The sequence below is a fragment of the Leuresthes tenuis genome, unplaced genomic scaffold (assembly GCF_036924035.1).
Source record: "Leuresthes tenuis unplaced genomic scaffold, fLeuTen1.0.hap1 SCAF_20, whole genome shotgun sequence".
NCBI classification, from domain to species: Eukaryota; Metazoa; Chordata; class Actinopteri; order Atheriniformes; family Atherinopsidae; genus Leuresthes; species Leuresthes tenuis.
Window position 1 is genome coordinate 15,060,191 of NW_027325374.1, and position 23,779 is coordinate 15,083,969.

The following is a 23,779-nucleotide window of genomic DNA, read 5'->3' on the forward strand; positions in this document are numbered from 1 at the left end:
TTTTACTAGTGAATGTCATCTGTTTCTGCCTGAGCTGCTGTTCCCCCTTTTCTGTGCATGAGACCCAGACTCCTGCCAGAGAGTTGTGTTTTTTGGCAGGCTGCGGGGAATGACGTCGACAGGCGTGGTAATAACAATGAGAAGAGTCTCCAGACTGCACACACTTTGGAAGGGGGGAGACAAAAAAAAAATGCAGGGTGCGGCCGTGAAAATATGTGATTATTGATTGAAACTTACACACCTGAGTCGGTTAAATCGAAACTCTCCCTTGAACTGAAAGAGACGCAGCCACAAGTTGTGGCAGCGGAGTTTCCTGTGAGTCGGGCAGCACGCACAGAGAATCCGAGCAGTACAGTACATAGGAAATGACTCATAGGAGTTGAACTGTTTAGCGTGGGTGTGTGCGCTGTTAAAACAAGGCGCAGACTCCTCCGTATGACTCACTCTGATGCTCGCTTTTCCATGCTGAAAACCAGCGCGGATTGTTAATCAGATGAACTTTCGGGAATTGTGTAGCAGACAGCGAGCAGCTTTCCACCCGCAAACACCATGGCTTCAACCGCCCTCTGCGCACTGTGCGGATTTATTATAGCGGCCGTGACCAGTCTCCACGGTGTGAGCGCGCAGAAAAGTGAGTAAAATAACTTTTATTGTCACAAAGAATTGTCTTTCAGAAAGACCAAAGACGAAGACTTGATTGAGCATCTAGGCTATTCTTTTCTCCCTGCTCTGAAGTTTGATTCACACAATTGATGCTTTGTTTTCTGTGAACATGGATCAGAGTCTGGAAGTCTCGGTCTTCTTTTAATGGAGCCAGATAGCGGGTCTGCTTACAGAGCCGCTTCCTTTACCAGCTGCATTTCTTACCGGTTCCGCATTCCAATCGCCTTATTTCACCCCATCCATCCGTGCCCCTCTGTGAGAAGGACAGGCCACATGGAAAGGGAGCACGGCCTGTGTCCATTTTGCACAAAGACACGTTTTCAGTATCTCTTATTGACCAAAAGAAAATGGCTTTGACTGTGTTTACTCTGTCTAAAGTCTGGCTTTAATCCCAGTGGAGGTACTCCACACTCAGCCTGCTTTGTAACATCTTGAATAATGAATCAGGTTAGGGACGCTTCCTCTGGCAATGAAGTTACCCAAAAGCTTTTTAAACAAAGTTGAAACAAAATCAAATCGGTTCCAGCCACGATTTATTCGTGTGAAACCATCTACCATCTCTACATCTGGACATCAGCTGTTGCTACACCCACCTCCTTCCAGTTCGTGACAAACTACAGCACCCCACACCCAAAAACACTATTTGTCAGACGAGGTGCCCTGACGGTTTTCAGGAGGACACACTGAAAAGATTTCTCAAAGAGTTTTTTTGGGTTAATTTTCAGATTCTACCTGATGAACCACAAATCAGCACAGGTGGGGGTTAAAAAAAATACCCACCATGAATGTGTGAAGGTGCAATTACTCCAAGAAGTAAAACATATAAGAAACCCTAGTGAATCTCAAAACCTTTAGATTAGCTCAGGAACTTGGCTGAAGTTAGAAGTTTCATCAGCAGCCTTGGGTTGTTTGATGAAATCAACTAAAAGGTGCCTCTCAGATTTGGGTTTGAACAGAGATCAAGCATGTTCCTTTAAGAGACTTTTTGAACCCTGCAGCTGCAATCCATTCAGATGATTAAGGGCTCAAATAATCAGATCTGCTTACAAGAACTGTGACACATCTTCATAGTGACCATGGCTTCAAAATGAGTCAGACCAGCTCTGCTGTGGCTGTGGATGATGAGGAGTCTCTGGGGGCCTGAGCATGAGGCTGTAATGTAAGCAGAGTTAGAGGTCAAACATGACTTTTTGAGCAGGTGGCTTTTGGCCACAGCTGGTTTCACAATGAACCATACTGAGGACATGACACTGTGCTTATTTATTTGGTTCTGGATTTTGAATTAAGATTTCTTCTGGGTTTAAGGTATGAGACAAATTAGGTTCATCTAAGATATTTCAAGAGTAAAGTTCAGAAGGTCAGTTTGCTTTTTGTGAGTTTGGCCCAATGTAATGATGCGTCTTCATAAAGTTTTTGGAATTTCCGAGAGACAAAGCACTGAAGACCATTTTCATTCTTAGTCCCTGTGATGGCCAAAGAAAGAAAAAAATAATCTGGCTGTTTTTAGGTTTGCTTTGTTGCTATTTCTTTTTAAAACTTTCAGTTTTCATTCTAACCATTTTATTCTGAACACTTGTAGGCTGCCACCTTGGGGGGGAACAATCCAAAATGCAGAAGTTGAAATTTAGAGACTTTATACAAGTTGCCAAATAGGGAATCCCAGCTCCATTCTCTGGTCCTAGATTAGAAATTCCAACTTCTAAGTTGCCACTGAATGCAAGAGTCCTTCTTGAACAGCTAGATATGTTTAAGCTTGTACAACGTGGGGACTTTCTGTGACATTTTTGCATGAAGTGAAACTTTAAGAGAAAAATTAACTGAGGCTAAGATTAGCGAACCCCAACTGCCCCACAGTAACGTCATCAGGGATATTTTCTCAAATTTCGCTGCGCTTCATCTAAAGCCACACACATTTTACAGGACAGCTGTTTCAAAAGCTGGGAATTGCAGATGGGAATGGACTGTGCTTTTAATAAGTTGATTGGCAGAAAACAACTGTTTTAATACTCCGTCATGCCATCAGTTTTTAGAAGCTCAGCATAGTAAAATTGTAATTTATGTGCTTCCCTCTCTTAGTATCCTATTATTAAGGGTTGGTTCCTTCAGATATTAAGTAAATACAGCCAGTTCTGCTGAAGATGGAAAGTTGTGAGAGTGACCACTGGCAACTGAGACTTTGAATAAACTAATATTACAAATACATTTCCTTTCAAGAGTTCTTGTTGAATGGTGTGATTTCTGTGTGTCACCATTAATACACTGAACTTGTTTCTCTAGCAGTTAGCTGTGTTTACTTTCCATTGATATACAGCCCAGTCACACCAGAGAACATGTGCAACATACAGTATACATTTATTAACATCTGGTCCTGATCATTCTCAGGTGAGAGCACAGAAAGGAATTCCGGGAGAGAGGGAAAGTAGAAAAGTGCAAAGAGTGTGGTAGATGTTTATGCAGGACAAGTCTCCAACTTGTGGATTAACAACCTCTGCCACCCCATCCCCAGCGTCATCTTTCTGGCCAAATGTGAGATTTGGAAAGTGGACGTCATCATGATGAAGTTAAACCTTGGCATGTCAACATTTAGTTTAAATCAGATCAGTTCTAAGCTGCACCGATGTAGGAAAACCGAGGAAAGAAAACGTAATTAGACTAATTTTTGAGCCTTCATTTAGAATTTTCAACATTTTGTGCTGTGGAATAATGTACCTACTTCACCTTTTCTTATGAGATTGGGTTGATTATTTAAACCTCATGAACTGGTAACTTAAGAAACATATCACAAAAAATGAGTGAAAGTCAACAAAGAGGATCTCAGCATTTCTTCTTTGTTAATGCATCATGTCACATTTTCCCAGAATTTGCTGGTAATAGTTAGTGCTGAAACATATTTGCAAGGTTATGAATGCAGGCCTCTTATACTGTATTCCGTTGCTCTGAGTTCAGTGATCTGAATACCTCATCATCCACCACTGCATGTCACTGCGGCACAGCTCCACACACACGCTGCAATACAAAAGGCTGAAAAGGTTTCAGGAAGTATTTTCAGCTTTTCTTTACATCAAGTTGATTGTTTCAATCAAATAGTTATTTTTTTCTGCAACCCTGTCACATCTAGTGTAATTTAAAGTATCGTCTCTAAGAACTTTGTGTCCTGAGGCTGCTTTGAAGGGGTTTTTTTGGGGGGGCTCCTCGGCTTGATGTCAGAATATTCGCTTCATGGCTTTGTTGACGTTGAAGCAGCTGCAGTTTCCCACACAGTCATTTCACTAGCTCGGTTTACGTCAGACTCGTCTAGTTTTGGTATTGGTTTCAGTGATGATTAAAACTTGTGTCTTCGATCGTAAAATTGACTACAATGAATGATTCATTTCAGGCCTGCGATAGTTCCGTATTATCATAGTAGACAAGAAACAGGTTGTCCATGCAAATTTAAGTGTGACACTGAAAAGGAAGAACGACTATCATCACTTTATCTATCCAATACCGCTCAACTGTTTCCTTGTGACATTACCTGTAATGCTGTCGTATGTGTTATTGTGTCAGTCATTGTAATAGACTCACATTGTGTCGCGATACTGTTTTTCAGAGGTTGTAATATCTACTGTCTTATGTAAGAGAAGCTCTCTGCACACACGGTGCCATTTAACCCAAGCCAGGATGCAGTGGAAACCGTGAGCTATTAGCAGGCTGAAACGACTGTTTGTTGGCGTTCACTCTCATCCGTGCACATCATCTGGGAACTGCACAGCATTGATAGTTAAGCTGCCAGGTTGCCATAAAAGACATGAAGCTTTCCACTGATTTCCACAGACGTAGGCATTTTCTGTCCTCGTAGCAGAAACATTTATTCACTGGAACTCTCAAATGTGCAGCACAACAGTTCAAAGGAAGAGACTTGTGAAAGCGCATCCGGCTCTTCGCACACAGCCTGCCGGTTCATGGACCCAAAAGTGTCTGATGCATTCTCTGTATCAGTGGTTTCACTCAGAGGAATTTCCCACTTTCATTTTATATGAAGACAAAGTTAATCTCATGTCATGGCCAGGTCAGAGCTCTCACTGTTTGAGCTGATCTAAACTGAATCTTCTCTGTCAGTGACTGTTGTTGTTTGATTTTATTTCAATACAGGCGAACGAATGTTTGATGGGTTTCTATTTACATAAAAAAAAAACTGTTAACAGGACATTATGGTGTTTCTTACAGTGAATCCTAAAAATGCCTCTGTACACAGACAAATGCATAATTACAAACAGCAAACAGAAAGAAAATGCATAATTCCACAAAGTAAGTCAACTGAAAAATAACAGGTCCCACTTACTGCCTCGATTACGGCTCAGATGATCAATGCTGTGTTTTCCACTTTCATCTGGTATCTGGTTAGCAAACATTTCAAAACACAGCAACAACAAAAAAAAAAAAAAACCCAAGAACACAATGTTCTAAACTTACTAACAGACCAGGTCACACTCGACTTCTCACAGAGAAGAAATATTGGGTCCTGCTTTTTACATGAAATGTTTTTATTTCATTTTGCCAGTGAAATGTTGTGTTTTCAGTCATCTTTGCACAATTGCTTTTCTGTTTTGTTGTTTAAGACCTCATTCTGATTCCTGTGTTTTTCATGATCCTTTTTCATTCCATTTCATTTGGTATATCCTCCACTTTGGGGTTTGGACACCCAGTTGCAGTGCTCGCGTGAAAGACATTTGAAATTCCTACTAAAGCGAAGCTGCTTCTGTCTGTGTGCAGGTCAGTGCGGCCGCTCAGAGTTTTGGAACTCGGATTTGGGTGTTTGTGTGCCCTGTGCGTCGTGCAAGCAGTACCCGAAGACCCCGTCATGCAACACATGTGAGACTCTGCGGCTTTTACACAGTTACTGTGGTTTGCTTTCTGCTTGTGTTTCTGGTGGATTACATTTACATTACAACATTTCTTTTGAAGTTGTCAAAAATATAAACAATAATGCTTCTACTGTGAAAAAAAGATGGCAGCAACGAATTATATTTCCAGTTTCCACAATATGAACCGAAATTGTTAATTTCTTTTGTCATTTTCGTTGGCATATACTGATATTTCTACCCTGTATGTAGTATACATTTAGTTTTTTGTTTTACTCTAAATAATTTCAGGCTGCATTGATCAGAAAACATGGAGACCAACTTTATTTTTCCATCCAGATAGTTGCAAAACTCCTAAATATATCCTGTAAAAACCATTAGAAAAGTGGTCAGTGATGTTGAACATTCTGAGTTTTAAGCTGAGGTTAGTGACATGACAGCAGAAACTGCATGTCATTTTCTATTCAACAGGTACATCTGTGGAGGAGACGTCTGATGTGTGGAAACTTGCAGCCATCACCAGCTTTTCTGTGCTGGCTGTTGTTCTGGTCAGCGCTGCACTGATCATCGGGGTCATGGTGCATCGACGCAAGTCACATAAACGACCTCTACGTGGTAAGATTCCTGAGAAAAATGTAGCATTTGCGAAGCCAAATTGTATATGGAGTATTACGTCTGTGCAAAATAATACACAATTTCCATTTTTTTCATTTTTCATTGAACTTGAATGTGTCTATGTTTTGGTTTAAAAGAAATTTGACTTCAAATATAACTAGTCTAATATAACCTTAGCCATGTTGCATTAAAGGCCAACAAGGATAAAAAATAAAAGAGAAATAGGAGCACTCTAAGGTTAAGTTATCTTTTAGAAAAATCTTTCAGTGTCTCTGGGATAAAGCAACTGACAAACCACCAGGGGTGTTTTCTTTTGCCTTGTTCTGAGAGACAACAAGGCCTGTTTTACATTAGACAGCAGGAGAAGCACAGGTGTAAATAATTATAATATCGATGGCTGAATTCCATTCATCTGTGTGCTGCCAGGCTCTTGGTATTGTGTACATGACTAATAGAGTCATGAGTGCTGTTATTGGGAACACCTGTGCACACGATTTCCTGTCTTGATTTATTACAGAACCCATTGAAGAGACCGCAGGGCCACTTTATCAAGCTTAAACAGTTGAGTAAGTATCTTTGTACTTTGTCATAATAGCAGCGTATGTGTGACCAACATGTGATTTCTAATGCAAGCCTCAATAACAACATTTGATGGCAAAAGAGTCTGTCTGAATCCAATCAGACTGTAAGCAATAGTCTGTAATTGAGATTGAGAATTGTTTTAGTGTGAGGTGTGGTCTTGCATTGCCATGGCAGCTACATTCTTGCAAAAATATTTCTGATTAAACATAAAGACAAATCTTATGCTGCGAATCACAAACAAGATATCATTTTCCTTTGTGGTTTTGACAAAGGACTGCAAGTCCATGTCCTCTTTGTTACAAAATTTGAACTGTGCATAGTTTAACATGATGTGACGAGGAGAACTGAATCACTGTCATGGCCTCCACAGCCTCATCATCCTCTGGAAAGAGAAGTGACAGAAGCGAGGAGCCAGACAGAAGAGCCTCTGGACAATGAACTGTATACCTTAACTCTACGGTGTACCTTGGCCAGAATTGGACTATTTTAATTTATTAGACTCTTAGGTGTAGAGATATGCTCAGTTCTCAAGCTCAGTGTAGATCTACTGGTGACCACAGGACTTGCAAAGAGCAACATCTTCACCTCTGTAGGAATAGCAACATTATACATACTTGTGGTTTCCTCTTCAGGATTTGTGTGCCTTTATATTCCATTTAATTGAGATTCCACTCTGGAGGACCTTTGTGGGTTTACAGATGTCCAACTCTAGATAAATCTACACAATATGCTCATGTAATGTATCGTGCTGTTTACCAGCTGGACTCCAGTGAATGTAACACGGCTCAGGCTGCCAGCCGGGCTGCAGTTTGATCCTGTGCTAATCAGCAGGCCTAGACAGGGTCTATCTGCTCCTCATTAACCACAACAGCAGCCTCTAAAAGTACAAGTTAGTGACATATATTGTTTGGCACATTAAGGCCATTTGAATGTAGCTACTTTTAGGTGAAATGTATGCTAGACTTCGTCCCTGCCAGTACGTCCACGTACCTGTTCTTTTAGCAGCCTGATGCCGTGATGAAGCTGTAGATTAAGGGAACAAACTGTACTCATGCACTGTTACTGCGTCTCCTGAGACCAACACAGATCCTGTTTTTCAGGTCATTCCATTTTTGTCACATCTGATGTTATGAAGTTTTAGATGAGATGGAGTTTTGTCAGTTACAACCCAAGAATTCACATCACCGTCCCAGTGCTTGTTGGACGGGATGCCTGAAACACTAGACATACGATCCCAAACTGCTAACATCTGGGACTGCTGCGAGGAATGTACTGTAGTGAAGAAAATGACCTACAGTGTTTTTGTTGGAGTTTCACAATTACAGGGCTTGGTAACATTGACCTGTACAATCTCTATCAGATCAGCCAGAAAGCCAAAAAAGGTATGTTTGTAATTGTGAAGATTTTCTTTTTTGTAACTTTGTAGCAAGTTAGAGCAGTAAGAACCTTGTTGGACAGGGTCGTCGTCCACTTTCTTTATACGTCTTCTATGAGATTACCACACAGCATGGGACTCATGAGAACCCTTGTGATATTTTATCACTGACAATGTTTCAGGTCATTTCTTTTGATCTGTCTGCTTGTGGGGAAAAATGCCTGCCCTGTGGCAGCAACATCATCGAATCATTTCGCATTGATACTTTTTTTTTTCTTCCTTTTTCTTAAAAAGATGTTTATATTATTTATTTTTAAGCGTCTTGCAGTGTTGCTAAGGACCAACTGCAAGAGTACAAGCACATTTTAAAAGGGACTCCAGTGAAGATGTTTGTGAAACTTCCACCAGGCCAGCCCTCAACGTTACTGAGCAATAACTAACACTTTCTGCTTCTTTCTCTTGCCTCTATTTCTTATTTCATATCCTGTACATGCACTGGCTTCCTTTACTTTAAACTTATAAACTGCTTTGTGTAGCAAATGTATTTTCCCAATAAAATAGACAACTTTCATCCATGCTATAAGTGTTGTTAATCTGCAAATCACGAGAGGTGTCCCTTAGCTTTTTACGTCTCGATATTAAAAAAAGTTTTTCATAACAACTGGTGAGTGTGGACAAGAAACAAACACACTGTATTTTCCAAGTCTTTTAATGGAGTGACACTATACTTTAAATCATTTTCTTACATTCTAAACTCATTTCTAACAAAGAAGTAAAAATCTACACTTTGGAGTGACAAAATAGCTCTAGAAATATCAGCTGAGTACGAGGCAGATATTGTTAAGCACTGAAAAAGCAATAAATTGGAACTTGTGGTAGATGCTTCCTTTATTACACAATATCTAATCCATCCGATCTTCCCTGCTGAAAAAGAATCTTGCCTGCTAATGTACAGTGATCGCACAAACATTTTCAATCTGATTTACAATTTACAGAGCTCTGAAATTAAAAACACTATTCCAGGCTGTGATGGTGGACAACGACAGAGGAGAGCCGACGTTAAGTGCCACGGGAGACTCACAAAATGCACAGAAATAAGTACATCTGAAGTTTGAACTGAAATGTGCATGTGTTCTTTCCCATTTTCACAGGCTACTGTGGTATAAAAAAATGGGACAGTGAGGTAATCTAAATCGTGACCATTGATACATACATGGCAACCAATATTGTAACAAAATGGCACATTAATGCTAGCGTGTGACCACTAGATCTGACGCCACCGTGTTCAGAAACGATATCCTCACTTCACGCACTGAAATGACACTTTGATCATATTGCTTAAAAAAAATGTACAACCCGCAAACCAGCTGAGGTGAATTATTGAGCAGCTAACTCAACAAACAATACACTTATTTATTGTTATGGTCGTCCTGCCCTCCTCAGGCTACGTACATGTGCAAACCATTGAGAGGAGGAAACAGACTAAAGTAAAGATCCCAAAACTGATGCTTCGCCCTTCCTATGTGGCTTTTGTAACTGCAAGTTTTTGGGGTGATAACAGTGTATTTTCCGCAATGAAGCTGCATGAGGCAATAAGTAGCAGTTGTTAGGTAGGCAAGGCTTTCGAGGTATATGGTACTTCTGGCCAGGCCTCAACACAAACAGACATGAAATGCAATGTATAAGGCATGAAAAACATTACTAAAGGTTGTTTACGAGAACAAAGTCCATCTGTCCACTTTTGCTAGAGTTCTCATGTGTGGAGGAAAAAGAAGAAGAAACACTGAAAAACGAACAGGCCCATCGGACAACTTGGGGACCACATAAAAAGGAAAAATAACCACCGATACGGTTCTGTTTAGTTTACATTAATACCTGCGAGTAACGGATCTGAGGTCACATACGTGTTGTTTTTCTTTTTCTTATGGAGCAACTCTTAGGGAAAAGCACGAAAATGAATCAATCCTCTCAAGAGTCATAATGTTAGAACTGCTTTGATTCATCAGTTTGTCACAGATTTGGAGATGTGCTGAAAAAGAATACAAATAAAATGTCAAAGATTTAGCGCGTAACGAGTTCAGTATGAGGAAGCTTCATCACGTAAAACTGCTACAGTCGACTTACATTTCAGGCACTGACACTTCAAAGTAACTGAGGATTCCCAAAGGTTCCAAAAGTATTTCAGCATTTACTTTAAGTGGAGCTGCAGCTATATGCTGGAGTGACCCTAACACGAACTAGACTAGTGTCGAAATGGCACCAAAGAGAAAAATGCTCGGCTTAACTTAGAAACTGACTGTCTGCAATGTTTTACACATCAGGTGTGTTCCTTTTGAAGGTCTTTACCCTGAGTGCAGCTGACATCCCTGCCTGTTGTAACTGAGAACTAACGACGTACTAATGGACTAATGAGAAGGTTTGTAAAGGCTACAAGAGTTTTAGAGGACATTTCTTTTTTTTTTTTTTACAACATTCATAAAATGTTCCTCTTAATAAAATGTGCACATAAAATCAACGCAAATAAATTATACATACATCCTTTTTAGCATACAGTGTCACTCAGAGTGAACTTGAATATTATCAGCACTACATCTATTTACTTAATAATCTGATTTGAGTAATCCACTTTGCCACTAACCTTTGGATACAACCAGAGGTATCTGACTGAAAAATAACAGGCTTGCCTTACTGTATGTGAATTCCCAAAGAAGTCCTTTAACACTGAATATATATAGTTTGTATATTTAGTTTCCTAAGGAACTTACAGAGGCACTGAACACAATAATAAATACCAAGAGTTAGCACAGTACTGTCTTAAAAACATGTTAATTATCAGTGTTGATGTTCTTACGTGGACCTGGGATGGTGTTTTCTCTTCACTTTGGTTGGTAAGGCTTTTACAGAGCGATAAGCAGAGGCGAATGTTTTTTGGGAATCCTGCATATTTACAGAAAACATTTGAGGCCTTATTCAAAGTGGACCGATGACTCTGGAGATGTTACAGAGATGCTGCCGTCTCCTGCAGAGGTAAAACTGGAAGCCGGTACTGAAAAGTGCATTTCTCCAAAAGAGCGTCTGTCAGGACCAAGGAGCACTTTCAGGGAAAAAAATAAAGTTTTACAATTATTGATAGTGGGATAAACGACTTAAATGAGAGGATCACCTGCATGCTTTGGAGGACTACTTTATAGGAAAGACCCCATGTCCAGGTCCATGAATTCGTTGGCATCCAGACTAAAGGAAGAGTCGTAGATCTGGGTGGTGTTCTGATGCATTTTCTGATGGTGTCGCAGGTTGGACTTGCTGGAGAAGCTCTTGTCGCACAGCAGGCAGGCGAACGGCTTCTCTTTAGTGTGTATCCTCCGGTGACATATGAGCTGAGTGGACACACGGAACGCCTTTCCGCACTCCAGGCACTGGTAGCGCTTCGGCTCGGTGTGAATGCGTCGGTGGTTCTTGAGAGCCATCAGGTTGGTGAACTCTTTCTGGCAGACTGAGCAGAAGAAGGAGCCCGTCTTGTGGCTGTTCTTGTGGTTGAGGAGGGAACCGGCGTGGCGGTAGGTGCGGCCACAGTAGTCACAAACGTGGCTCTTCTCTTCGGTGACAGAAGTATCGTTACTCCCCTGTGAATTAGAGATGCTTTCTGGAATATGCGACAAAGGAGGTGGGACCTGGTTGGGCATCTCGCCTGTTCCCATGGACTGATTTATTCCTGAGTCCCAGCAGATGTTGTTCTCTGCAGGTTCATCCACACCTTGTTGATAGGGACCCTGAGCCATGTGGTGCGTGTCACGGTGCTCCTGGTAACTGGCCACGTTGGGAAAGCTCTGCTGGCAGAGGCTGCAAGTCACAGTTTGGTCCTTTGAGTGCACCTCCATGTGGCTCTGCAGGTGTGCAACCAGACAGAAGGTCTTGCCGCACTCGGGGCAGCAGTGACGCCTCATCTGGGAATGTATCTGCAGAGTGACAGGGTCGGGAAATGTCTGGAGGCACAAGGTACAGTGGTGAAGGTTTTCAGAATGTGACTTCTTATGGTTGAGGAGGGAGCCGGCGTGGCGGTAGGAGCGTCCACACAGGTCACACCTGCAGTAAGAACATTCCAATAGTTAATGCTGAAGAATCAGTTCAAACCAGATCTGTAAAACTAACAGAAGGCGACTTACAAAATGAACAAATCAACTGCAGACGTATATGCACAGAGAAAATCTGTGTTGCTCAAAATTATGCTTCGTCAGCTTAATCAAACCAGAGAAGACATTTTCTAAACTATCCATAAGATGACTAATAAAAAAGAACTCATTTCACAGCGAGACTCTAACTTACATGAAGCATTTGTCTCCCCTCTCCGAGTGCTGGACTCCGAATCTTGTGCTGTTCTGACCTCTGCGGCAGCGGTGCCTCCTCAGGCCAGACCTGCCCTGGAAGCTCTTTCCACATGAAGTGCAGCTGAAGTGACTCAGCACCCGATTGTGGACCCTCTGGTGGTTGTGTAGGATGCTGGCGAGGCGGAAGGCCTTTCCACATGTGAGACACACATACTTTTTCTTCTGTGTGTGGATGCGCGTGTGATTGCGTAAAGCCATTGGGTTAGTGAAGGGCTTAGAGCAGAAGGTGCAACTGAAGTGCCCTGTCTTGTGGGTATTTTTGTGATTCAACAGCGAGCCAGCATGGCGGTAGCTGCGATTACATATGTTGCATGTGAATGGCCGCTCCTCTTTACTTGGAGACGTATTTGACTGTGGATCCTTGCTATCCGAGGGTCCTTCACAGGTATGTGCTTCCAGGTGGTCAACCGAGGGAAAGGCCTTCTTACATTCCTTGCACTTGAAGGCTCTAGATTTGAGTCCCCTCCTACCTCCAGCCCCATTCTTTCGGAGGTCTGCACAGACATGAGCCAATAGTTGTTTCTTTCCTCTAAAGCCCTTTCCACAGTTTTGGCACAAGTGCTTTTTATATGCAAAGTGGGTCCGCAAGTGGTTCTTCATGGCTAGCTGATTAGAGTAAGTGTTGTTGCAAATAGAACAGTAATATTCACCTGTCTTATGTGAGTTTTTGTGGTTGACCAGACTTCCTGCATGGCGATATGTACGGCCACACTGGTCACATGCAAAAGGGCGTTGGTCGCTCGTGTCCTCCAATTTAACTGAGGTCTCCAATTTTGCGTTACCTGGCTTCTCTTCAGGCAGCCGCTTGCGGAGCCGAACTGAGGTAAGACCTTGATTGGCATTCGAAGTTAGGGATGGCATTTTTCCATCTGATTTGGTCCCATTAATTTGCATGAGTGCCTGAATCTGACTGTTGAGTTCCTGGATTTTGGTTTGATTCTCTTTGTGCCTTTTTAGGTGGATCAAGAGCTGCTTTTGAATTTTGAAGGCTTTCCCACACTCGTGGCAAGTATGCCTGGGAAAAAAGACAAATATATGGTTAAATCGATGACTGTAAAACTGGCAACACTCTACACGTAGATTCACAATGACCAAACACATCAGTAAGTATACAGGCATAAGTTTTTTTTTTGTTAAACAAAATTTCAATCAAGCATTAGCAAATTTTGAACATACATGTCAATCTATGGAATTCCTGCTGGAACTAACCTCTTAATATCAAAGTGGGATCTCTGATGGTTTTTAAGGGCCAACAGGTTGTAGAAGCGTTTCTGGCAGATGAGACATCTGAACACGCCTGTTTTGTGGGACTTTTTATGGTTGAGGAGGGAACCTGCATGTCTGTACGACCGCCCACACTGATCACACTTGTACTGACGATCCTCAACGTCAACAGTTTCTCTGGTGAGACTCGTCTTTTCATGCTGGACGACATCGTTGACTTTTATTTCCTCTTTACAGTGCACTGTCTCATCTTTCCTCTCAACCGTACAGCCATGGTTGTCAAGATGACTGTAGCTCGTGCAGAAGATGCCACAGCTGCCACAGATTATCCGTGCTTCCTCTTTGCTTTCTGTGACGTCATTGTTCATTGGCAAATGGCTTTTGTTGTCTACCTGGTCCTTGTTGTGTAGAAGCTGGTGAGTGATCAAGTCCTGCCGATTGGCAAAACTTTCCCCACATGTACTACAGATCATCATCTCTTCTGGCTCTTCATCTTTTACTTCTTCATGGGAGGACATGGAAGGTGGCCCTGAGCTTGCAGGAGTACCATTGGACTGTGTGTGCCCTCGGAGGTGGCTCCTGAGAGCCCTCATGCTGGTGTAGCTGTTGCCACATATAGAGCACTGATAAAGGTCACCATCATCATCATCCTCATCAGCATCATCCTCTTCTCTCCCATCATTTAGCTGAGCACTGCTAACACTGTCAAGGAAGTTCTGTTCAAAGTAACTTTGGTTGTGGCTACCATTCAGGCCTTGGAACTCCCCATTTCTTTCTGTATTTCCAATAGTACAATGGCCATTACTCGCCTGGAAGTCAAAGCTGTTGGTATATTCACTTCTAGTAGCCTCGTGCTGCTGTAGCAATGGGCAACTGTGAGATTTAATCTCTGCAATATCTGCAAATGTCTCACCGCAGTCTGCACACATGTGCCGCTGCATCAGATGTTCATTGTGAGGTAGATGATCAGTCATATCCTGGGAAAAGTCCTGATTAATCTGCCCCTGGTACGAAGCTCCATTGCTGTGGTCAGCTCCATTCTCCTGATCGATACCAAGAGCCGTGTGGACGCCGTCTTCCTGCTCATTTTGGGAGGGAAAGCAGCCCTGTTGGTTGTTATCCAGAGTCAGAGGCTCTGAAGAGAGCCAGTCTCCCTCTGTGCTGAGACTGAAAGATGACGGCTGAGCTTTATGCAGACGGAGGTGACTTTTGAGAGCGGCCAGGTGTGGGTAATTCTTTCTGCAAATGGAGCACTGGTAGGTCCCCAACTGATGTGACCTTTTGTGGTTAATGAGGCTCCCAGAGTGCCGGTAGCTTTTACTGCAGATTTGACACTTGAAGGGGCGCTCATCAGAATCTACAGCTGAAGTTTCTTCAGTTTTCATTCCGCTGTCATTGTTTTGTGCAGGCATGAATGTGGTACTGTGTATGCTTGTGTCTATGGCTGGGGGCTCTGCCTGGGGGCTATTGGAAAACGATTTCTCATCTATACAGCAGTCCGAGAACACATGACCATTACTTGTAATCTTCTCCTGTGGCAGATCAAAGCTTAGTGGATTATTTATTGATGCCCCTGTAGGAAAACTGTTTATGGGAGATGAATAAAAATTTGACTCGGGCGAAGAAATACTGTTATCGTATGATGTATTTTGCTTCTCTGACAAAATATCTTGAGTCCCAAATGATAGAGAAGAAGAGTTGTGCATTTGGATGTGTTCCTGGAACTCCTCATCATTTGGGAAAAGTACCTGACACAAATGACAAAAATTTACCGGAGCATCCTGACTCTGAGGTGAGAACTGGTCCAGTATCGTGCCTGTCTGAGACACACCTGTCAAACTGTGGTCTGTCTCATTTCTTGCCTTGTGAGTTCTCTGATGGCTGTAGAGGGCAGCCATGTTATTAAATAGTTTGAAACACACTGTGCACTCAAACGTTCCCACTTGGTGAGTCTTTTTGTGATTGGTCAGGCTTCGATGGTGTATGTATGATTTGTCACATAAATCACACTTAAATGGTCTATTTACTGCATCATCACAGGACTCCGATTGTGAATTACAAATCTCTTCTGTCTTGTGCTCAGAAGGGCTGCTTTCTGCAGTAATCTTAACATTGGCTGACTGCTCACTAAGTTGATGTGGCTCATCATTTTCTGTTTCTTGCGTGAAAAATTCCATGTCTATCTTCCTATATGACTCCTCCTTTGCTTTCCTGGAAAGATGAACCCTCTGATGCGTAGCCAGCTGAGTTGCCAAACGAAAAGCTTTTCCACACTCTGCACAGGAATACTTTTTCAATGAGGTGTGATTCCGGAGATGACTCTTCAGGGCTGAGGCATTAGAGTTTTCTTTCCCACATATGGTGCACTGAAAAGAACCCACCTCATGAGTCTTTTTGTGGTTAGTTAGACTGCCAGCATGTCTGTAACCACGCCCACATTGATCACATCTATATTTGCGCTCTTCCTCATGGTGATAATGAGCATCCATGTGTTCGAGCAGACTGGGCATATTGGGACATACCAAGCCACATTGTTTGCAAGGAAAGCCTGTTGTCCTGCCAGGGTCTTGCTCTGCCATTACAAGATAATAGTTGAATTAAGTCCAGAGGACGCAAAGTTTTCAGATGTGCGAGATAGAAATGCATTAGATGCCTTTTCTATTCCATATACAAAAGGAATCCAGTTGTTTACAGTAGGATCCAAGGAATGTCCAGGGAGGCAACAGCACAAAGGTTGTTGAGAACTGGTTCCAAACAATTTGGCAAAAGCCGGCAAACTGAGCTGTTGATGACAGAGGAGATGCCTGTTAGTCAGTGTTGGATAGGATCTATTTACATACAGAGTCACTTTATCAGCTTACAAAATAAAAGCAAGTGTAATCCGTAAACATCAAAATTACAGATCAAAATGTTGATGATTCCATCTGAACATATCCTTCCTGTTGAAAAGCTTATACGATAATAAGGATACCTGTGTTGCATCCTACTATCATTCATTGGTCATGAAAGTGACAAAATGGAATGCAATCATGTTCAGGGTAGAATTGCATACAATGGGCTGTCTCTGCCTGTGTGAAAGTTCAATTTGTTAAGCAGAACCTGCAAGAACTTTTAAGGGTTGAGTTAGATGAGTTTTATTGAGTGGTATGAGCACCTCTTATTGTCTGCCTATTAAATCAATGCACGTGACTTCGTGCAACTGAGTCCAACATGTTTGGAACTATCCAACAACACAAAGGTAGGTGGCCATGTCATTGGACAAGAACACCTTTCAGTGCTGGCAGTTCAATAAATATTTTCCACCTGATTATAGAAAAAGGGCTTCAAGATCATCGTACACTGTAAAGCTTGTTCACTGGCAGTTAAAAATATAATCAACGTCGGTATGCTTCATTATCAAACTGAGGAAACACAAACAGCCTGTAAATGACTTTTCATCTTTATTACCTAGTTTCGAAGATATATTTGGAAAGCAATCAAATGCAAGTTACATTAAATTAGTTCGCTTCTCTGTAATTTAATACATATTCAGAACTGACATCTCTGCAGTGGTAGGCTAACTGAACTAGCTATGTAAATAAACCAGGGGAGCAATTCTTCAAGGCTACAAATACATTGCCAACGTATTTTTCCTGCTGAGTAATTATATAAAAAACGTCTCCATATAAACTTTTGGGCAAGAGCATGCAAGTGAACGGTTACTGTTGAAAGAAAGCAATAAGCTTACGCTAGCGACCAGCTAGCATTGTTAAGGCTAGCTAAACAAACATTGCACCAAAAAGCAAGAAAGCAGCATCACAGCTTTAGCAGACACGTAAAAATCCAATACCTGCAGCAGTACGATTCAATGTAAACTACAAAGATATTATTCTTCATTCATAATTTAAAAGGAACATTTCTATATCAAGGAAAAGCCCCTCTTTTCAACCAATTGTCTTTTTTTCTTACATCCCCATTTCCACATTGCTCTTGTTGCTAGGAAACAGGAAATGTGCACCTGCGAAATATTTCCCACGTAACAGTTGCTACGCGCACTAAAGTTTTAGTTCCCCACGCCACAGACTGTTAAGCTTGGCATTTAACGAGTATCAAAACAAACAACTAGGATAAATAGAAACAAAAACAATCAAACAAAAAATAAATCTAAAATGTTTATTTCCGTAAATGATTTAAAGTAAATTATATTGGCTGCTCGAAACAGCTGTTAGCTAGCTGGCATTGTTAGCTCTGCCACCATCTTATTTATATTCGAAATGAGCTGGAAACCGTTACTAAAGCATGCCATTCATGTATATTTTTTCAGAGACTTCCATTCTTTACCTATGATATTAGCTAATATTTTATTATGTATAATTTATCATTAAACGCATTATATGGTTGCACACTTGGCTTGCTTAACGATAGCTGTCGTCATCATGGTCCTAGAGCCGTCCGAGACTTCGCAGCCAGACAGCCGCACTCATCGTGTCTCACAGTAAATGCGCTTGCTTGTAACGGTATTATCGACCCACTATTAATGTCCTGATTTTGGTAAGATGATGATGTCCAGATGATGTGCACGAAATTAAATTAGATGTAATGTTAGCTATATCCATAACCGTATGTCTATGCTGCTGCTGCTGCTGGCACTGTCGAGCGAATTGCTGCAGCCAGCGGTCCTAAAGCCAGCCATTTTGAGTTAGTAAAAATGTGTAGCACGTAAGCTAGTACGAAGAAATACGTACATGGCGAATCTCGCTCTTCGCAACATCATCATGTTGACTTGAGATGTTTGATCTTTGTCTCCACTCGGGTACAAGTCAGTGAGACGGGCACAATGATCTCTGACATTGCGTCGCCAACTTCCTCTGGCAAGAAAGCGGTTAGCTTATTGTCCCTGAGGTCCTAATGCCAGCCATTTTGTGAATAAATGCATACCCTCATATTTCTTTGATTATGTGACTGAGCAATTTAGATTTTTCCCCTGCTTCTTCATCAGCCACTGTCATTAGAAGAGCTGCAAAACACCCTTTTAACTATCAAAGGGATTTGGCATCCTGTCTGTGGAGAAATATTGGTCTCATATCCTGTTTCTTCAGTTATTCTTAATTTTTTCATGATTACCACAAATGTTTTTTTATTTTATGTTCTTGCAGAAAAAAAAAAGAAGATGGCCTCTCCTCAGCCTGACAGTCCACCTCTTGCAGAGCAGTACATCCCTCCTGTTCAGGATGAAGAGATCCAAGAAGAGGAAGAAGTGGTGAAGGATCAGCCTGCGAAGAAACGTGGCAGAGGAAGGCCTCCGAAAGCCAAATGCCTCTTCAGTTGCTCTACCTGTACCAATACTTTCAAGAGTCTGTCAGCTCTTCAGAGCCACAAGTTATCAGTGCATGCAAAGGAGCATCAGCAGCAACACGCGTGTTCTGAGTGCACTAAAACATTCTCAAGCAAGGCTCAACTCTCAAAGCACGAGCGCACGCATTCATCTCAGCGCCCCTTTCAGTGCACAGACTGTCACAAGGCTTATAAGACATCTACAGAGCTACGCAACCATAGCCGCTCTCACACGGGAGAAAAACCTTTTGTATGCATAGAGTGCGGGAAGGCCTTCATGCAGGCTATATGCCTGAGGATCCACATGACGCAGCACAGTGGAGAGCGTCCTTACTCATGCCCTCAGTGCTCCAAGAGCTACCCCACACTGTCCAAACTGAAGGTCCATGAGCGCTCTCACACTGGAGAGAAGCCGTACTTCTGTGCTGAGTGCGGCAAGAGCTTTGCCGATCCGTCAGTGTTCCGAAAACACAGAAGGAACCACCAGGGCCATCGGCCGTATGCGTGTGACGAGTGTGGCAAAACGTACACAGAGCTGAAGGACCTGAAAAACCACGAGCGCTCGCACACTGGAGAAAAGCCCTTTCTGTGCTCAGACTGTGGCAAAGCCTTCTCCCGCTCGTCCTCCCTGGCCTGCCATCAGCGTATTCACTCTCAGAATAAACCCTATCAGTGCGAGCAGTGTGGAAAAGGCTTCACTCAGCTGTCCTCCTACCAGTCTCATCTCCGCACTCATTCTGGCGAGAAGCCGTTCCTCTGTCCACAGTGCGGCAAGATGTTTTCCGACCCCTCCAGTTTCCGGCGGCACCAGCGCGCTCACATGGGGTTCAAGCCGTATCCCTGCGATAAGTGTTCCAAGCGATTCCGGCAGCCGGCTGATCTCGCCGTGCACGAACGTGTTCACTCTGGAGAACGGCCGTACAAATGCCAGAGCTGTGACAAGGCCTTTGTAGCATCCTGGGATCTGCGGCGCCACATGCTTGTCCACACAGGTTTGAGGCCTTTCTCGTGCACGGAGTGCGACAAGTCGTTTGCTGAGCGTTCCAGCCTCAACAAGCACCGGCGTGTGCACTCTGGAGAGAGGCCTTTCAAATGTGAGGAGTGCTTGAAGTCATTTGTGGTGTCCTCCAGCCTGCGCAAACATGAAAGAACTCACCTAGCCGATCAGTCTGAGCAGCAGCAGCAGCAGCAGCAACAACAACAACAACAACAGGAAACAGAGGCTGCATCCGCCTCTGGCTTCACTGCCCACACGACTCTCCCTCAGTTCTCCTGTACTCACTGTGATGCTACATTTGGTACCTGGGATGAAGTTCAAGCCCACGAAAATCTTCATTCCATTGACTCAACTCCTTCTGTTACTAAAATTGTGCCACTAGGTTCACATGTCTGCGAAACCTGCAATGCAGAGTTTGCACAGCTGGCCGACTTGCAGGAGCACGAGAAGCAGCATCCTAAGCTGAGGCCACACGTCTGCAATAGTTGTGGCAAAGGCTTCCTGAACAAATCTGGGCTGCGGAAGCATCAGAAGATCCACTCCACCACCAAACCTCACAGCTGCCCCCACTGTGGCAAAGCCTTTCTGTTTGCCGCCTACCTTCGCAAGCACTTACGGACTCATGCAGACGCCGCACCAACTGCGGCGCAACTCGGTGACATTAGCATCATTCACACAGACCCGCTGCCCTCTCCTTCACCTGCCAGCCAGGTCTCTGCCTCCACTGTTGAACCCACCACCATAGCTCTGACGGTTCCGGTGACCGTTCCGGTGACGGCTTTTCACGCTCTTCCAGAGTATTTGGTTAAAGAAGAGGGACTTTAAATGTCGTTTTTTTTTTTTTTTTAAAAAAGATGTTTTGTAATTTTAATTCCACATATATTAAGACAATGGCCTTTTATGATTTTAGATGATTTTAAAAAAAGAGGTAAAAAGTTTTATTTAAAAAGAAAAGAAAGTATTTGCTCAAAGTATTTGTATTGCCGTGTAATTTGAGAATCATCTTTTTAACTGTGCTATAAACGTGCTAATATCTTATTTTAACTGTTGTACTCACTTTATAACAATGTTGTAATGCCATCACACAGTTTATTCACCACAATAAAATTATCAATTTCAGGTAAACAACGTTTTTACAAACGGCTTTAATCTGAAATGTATTTAATTTTTTTTAATGGATTTGTAACTCTAATATGTTTGATTATTAGTGAGATTATTTTACAAGTTGTTTGGATGATATAAGGTCGGTGTCATTCCAGCCTATTCACAGGAATAACTATTTTATACCAATAAACCCTGTTCACCTGGTTTTTTTTTTTTTAAACCCTTTTCATGCTGTATTTCTTATGCAGTAGCATTTTTTTGTGTGCGTAGGGAAATGTTAGTGCAAAAATAGAGCAACACCATGTCAGCAAATCATTTGGTGAGAAACTGCCACTCATACACTTATGAAAGCGCCATTTCGTGAACCCATAAAAGAGTGGCTGCATAGCAAGAGTTGATTGTTTCCATTAGCGAGCTGAAACTCGTAAAGGTAAGCTCTCCTACCCTCCACGTTTTCCTGCCATTAAGGGCAGTTTTAACTGCAAATGCATTAAGATGCATGCATACGAACAGATGTGCAGATTTGCTGTGACACTTTTGAAGGGAAAAAAATTTAAATTGACATTTTGTTGCTGAAGTTTTTTTTATGGCTCTTGTTATTTAAGAGCATGTATACTGTCAGGATTTCTGTTAGCGAATAAGAGAGTAGTTGATGAACGAATCAAAAAAAGATTAAATTAGAAGATTAAAGATTATTTTTAATCGTTTCTTTGTAAATGATCTGTTTTGTACATTTGTGTAAGAAAAAAAAGACCCTTTTAAAGAGGACCCTCTAAATCTGAGGGTTTTCTGTAAAACTTAAATCTGTCCACCAAGAGTTCATATTCCTCACCCTCTGAGGAAACTTAAAAACAAACAAACATTTTAGAGGCTAAACCTTTAGCTTTAATTGTAAATTGACAACTTTTTCCTTATGTTTTACAATATTTGAAAACATTTTGACAAATGGTGTGTCTTGAAAATGTCACGAACGATGGAGAGGTAGGACCCAGATGCAGCTCTTTAGTTCAAAAACAAGGTTTATTCCACAAAAAGACAAGGAGCAAGAACAAAAAGCGCAGCTGAGCCGGATTATCAAAAATACTTAAACTGGGTTCGCAAAACAAGACTATGGAAATAAATACTATGAGGCATGAAACCAAACTTAACTCTCTGTGGCAAGGCATGAAGGGTTAGTGAGGATTCTGCAAAGACTGAAAGCAAACTAGGAGACTAAATACTGTGGAGGGAGTGATCAGTGAATGAGGTGCAGCTGTGAACAATGAGACAGGGGACGTGAGTGAACCGAACGTGACGGGAGAAACCAGACAAGAACCTGAAAACGTGACTAATAAAACAGACTGTGACAGAAAATAATGAGACAATATTCACAGAGCTCCAGGCGTCAAGGGGAGAACAGCCTGTCACTAACCCGTTAATCACAATGGGTGAAGAGTTACCTTTCCTGTAACTTAAGTACAAAACAGGGGGGGCTCCAGTTAAAAATCTGAAAACTCTTAATGCAAACATCACCTCATCTGTTGAAAAAAACCAAAACTTTCTATGAACCATCATGACCTCTCCCTGCTGGGTTATCATAAAAAGGGCAGAAAGGGCTTTGGTGTCAAAACATACATTAGTGACTTATAGGTGATGTATAACTTGTTTTACATGCGATAAGTCAAACTCAAAATAGATTTAGCAAACAGAAAAGCTCTAACAAGATAGGTAAGCAGAACTAATTCTGAATATTTTTTTATTTTCATCTATTTATTTAATTCTTTATGTATTTATTCATTTTTACTTTTTTCCCCCACAATCCTAGTAAAAGTGACAATGGCAGCTTTAGTAACAGGTCTCATCCCCATCATGAGGACAGCGGTGGATGCCACCACCAACTACAAGTGCCGCTCCCTGTGGTTTGGCTTCCTGTGCATTCGGCTTGTTGTCCTCTTCCTCGCTTAGCTGCCCTTTACCAAACTGGATTCTGACTTCACATGCAACGGCACAAGAGACAGCATCTGCACCAAGGCCTGCTTTAATAGACAGTTCCACAAACCCATGATAATAGCCTGGAACTTCATCTTTGTCCTGGTCATCATCTCTGTCCTGCTCATGGAGCTTTTCACCTCGCACCTTCGGTCAATGACCCGGAAAAGACGCTCCAAGGTGAAGGCAGATGTGGAAATGGAGGGTCGGGGGAAAGAGGAAGCTCAGGCTGTGGTTCCAGACCCAGCTGAGAAGATGGTCATTGATTTCCACAAAAACAGGGGCGTGATCGGCATCTACCTGCTCAGCATTATTCTGCGTGTTCTGTTTGAAGGCTGGTTTATGTATGTTTTACTTTACTGGAACCTGTCAGCACTCAGCGACGCTTCATACGAATGCACCACAAATATCTGCTCAGAGCTACATATCTGTGTTGTGAGGGCCGCCCCAGAGAAACAAATGTCTATTTATGCTTTGGCCTCTATCTCAGGCATGGTTATTGTGTGTTCAGTCCTATTTTGTGTGTACTCAGTTGTTCATTACATTTTCAACTTTTAAGAGTTTACTTCGTTTTCTACATTGTAGATTTTGTTTTAGACTTACGGAGGCGCCCATTAGATTAAACAGTAAATCCACATTATTTCTGAATGTAAACTATATAGAATAATAGCACACAGCTCTTGAGGTTTCACATTTCTTCTTGCATTTGCAA

At 42.2% G+C, this 23,779-nt stretch overlaps 4 protein-coding genes across 5 annotated transcripts; 3 read left to right on the plus strand and 1 right to left on the minus strand.

Annotated features, from left to right (window-relative positions):
• The first annotated feature begins 226 nt into the window (after positions 1–226).
• On the plus strand, positions 227–8,651 carry LOC140277898 (uncharacterized). Its single transcript, XM_072372720.1, has 5 exons — positions 227–631; positions 5,416–5,514; positions 5,976–6,119; positions 6,637–6,685; positions 7,072–8,651. The coding sequence occupies exons 1-4, from the start codon at positions 550–552 to the stop codon at positions 6,675–6,677; spliced, it is 366 nt and encodes a 121-aa protein (XP_072228821.1). The 5' UTR covers positions 227–549; the 3' UTR covers positions 6,678–6,685; positions 7,072–8,651.
• A 118-nt stretch (positions 8,652–8,769) lies between these two features.
• On the minus strand, positions 8,770–18,625 carry znf646 (zinc finger protein 646). Of its 2 annotated transcripts, none has more exons than XM_072372719.1 (4): positions 18,410–18,625; positions 13,671–16,467; positions 12,400–13,476; positions 8,770–12,159 (listed from the first exon to the last, which is right to left on the minus strand). In XM_072372719.1, the coding sequence occupies exons 2-4, from the start codon at positions 16,262–16,264 to the stop codon at positions 11,262–11,264; spliced, it is 4,569 nt and encodes a 1,522-aa protein (XP_072228820.1). In that variant the 5' UTR covers positions 16,265–16,467; positions 18,410–18,625; the 3' UTR covers positions 8,770–11,261. The 2 variants fall into 2 exon arrangements, with proteins under 2 accessions (XP_072228820.1, XP_072228819.1); XM_072372718.1 differs by lacking the exon at positions 18,410–18,625 and adding an exon at positions 17,515–17,703.
• A 176-nt stretch (positions 18,626–18,801) lies between these two features.
• On the plus strand, positions 18,802–21,127 carry znf668 (zinc finger protein 668). The gene has a single exon (XM_072373838.1). It carries the CDS (start codon positions 18,835–18,837, stop codon positions 20,818–20,820), a length of 1,986 nt encoding a protein of 661 aa, XP_072229939.1. The 5' UTR covers positions 18,802–18,834; the 3' UTR covers positions 20,821–21,127.
• Positions 21,128–22,907: 1,780 nt separating this feature from the next.
• Positions 22,908–23,674, plus strand: gjz1 (gap junction protein zeta 1). The gene is given in 1 exon segment (XM_072373658.1): positions 22,908–23,674. A coding segment is annotated over 1 exon segment (711 nt). The 5' UTR covers positions 22,908–22,914; the 3' UTR covers positions 23,626–23,674.
• The last annotated feature ends 105 nt before the right edge of the window (positions 23,675–23,779 follow it).

Bases quoted from the DNA above. Each gene is read 5' to 3' on its own strand.
- LOC140277898 (XM_072372720.1), top strand. From the start codon at position 550: ATGGCTTCAACCGCCCTCTGCGCACTGTGCGGATTTATTATAGCGGCC. The intron at 632-5,415 runs GTGAGTAAAATA...GTCTGTGTGCAG, and splicing joins CGGTGTGAGCGCGCAGAAAA to GTCAGTGCGGCCGCTCAGAG. The intron at 5,515-5,975 runs GTGAGACTCTGC...TCTATTCAACAG, and splicing joins GACCCCGTCATGCAACACAT to GTACATCTGTGGAGGAGACG.
- znf668 (XM_072373838.1), top strand. From the start codon at position 18,835: ATGGCCTCTCCTCAGCCTGACAGTCCACCTCTTGCAGAGCAGTACATC.
- znf646 (XM_072372719.1), bottom strand. From the start codon at position 16,264: ATGGCAGAGCAAGACCCTGGCAGGACAACAGGCTTTCCTTGCAAACAA. The intron at 13,477-13,670 runs GTTAGTTCCAGC...CTTTTTTCCCAG, and splicing joins TCCCACTTTGATATTAAGAG to GCATACTTGCCACGAGTGTG. The intron at 12,160-12,399 runs GTAAGTTAGAGT...TTCTTACTGCAG, and splicing joins AGGGGAGACAAATGCTTCAT to GTGTGACCTGTGTGGACGCT.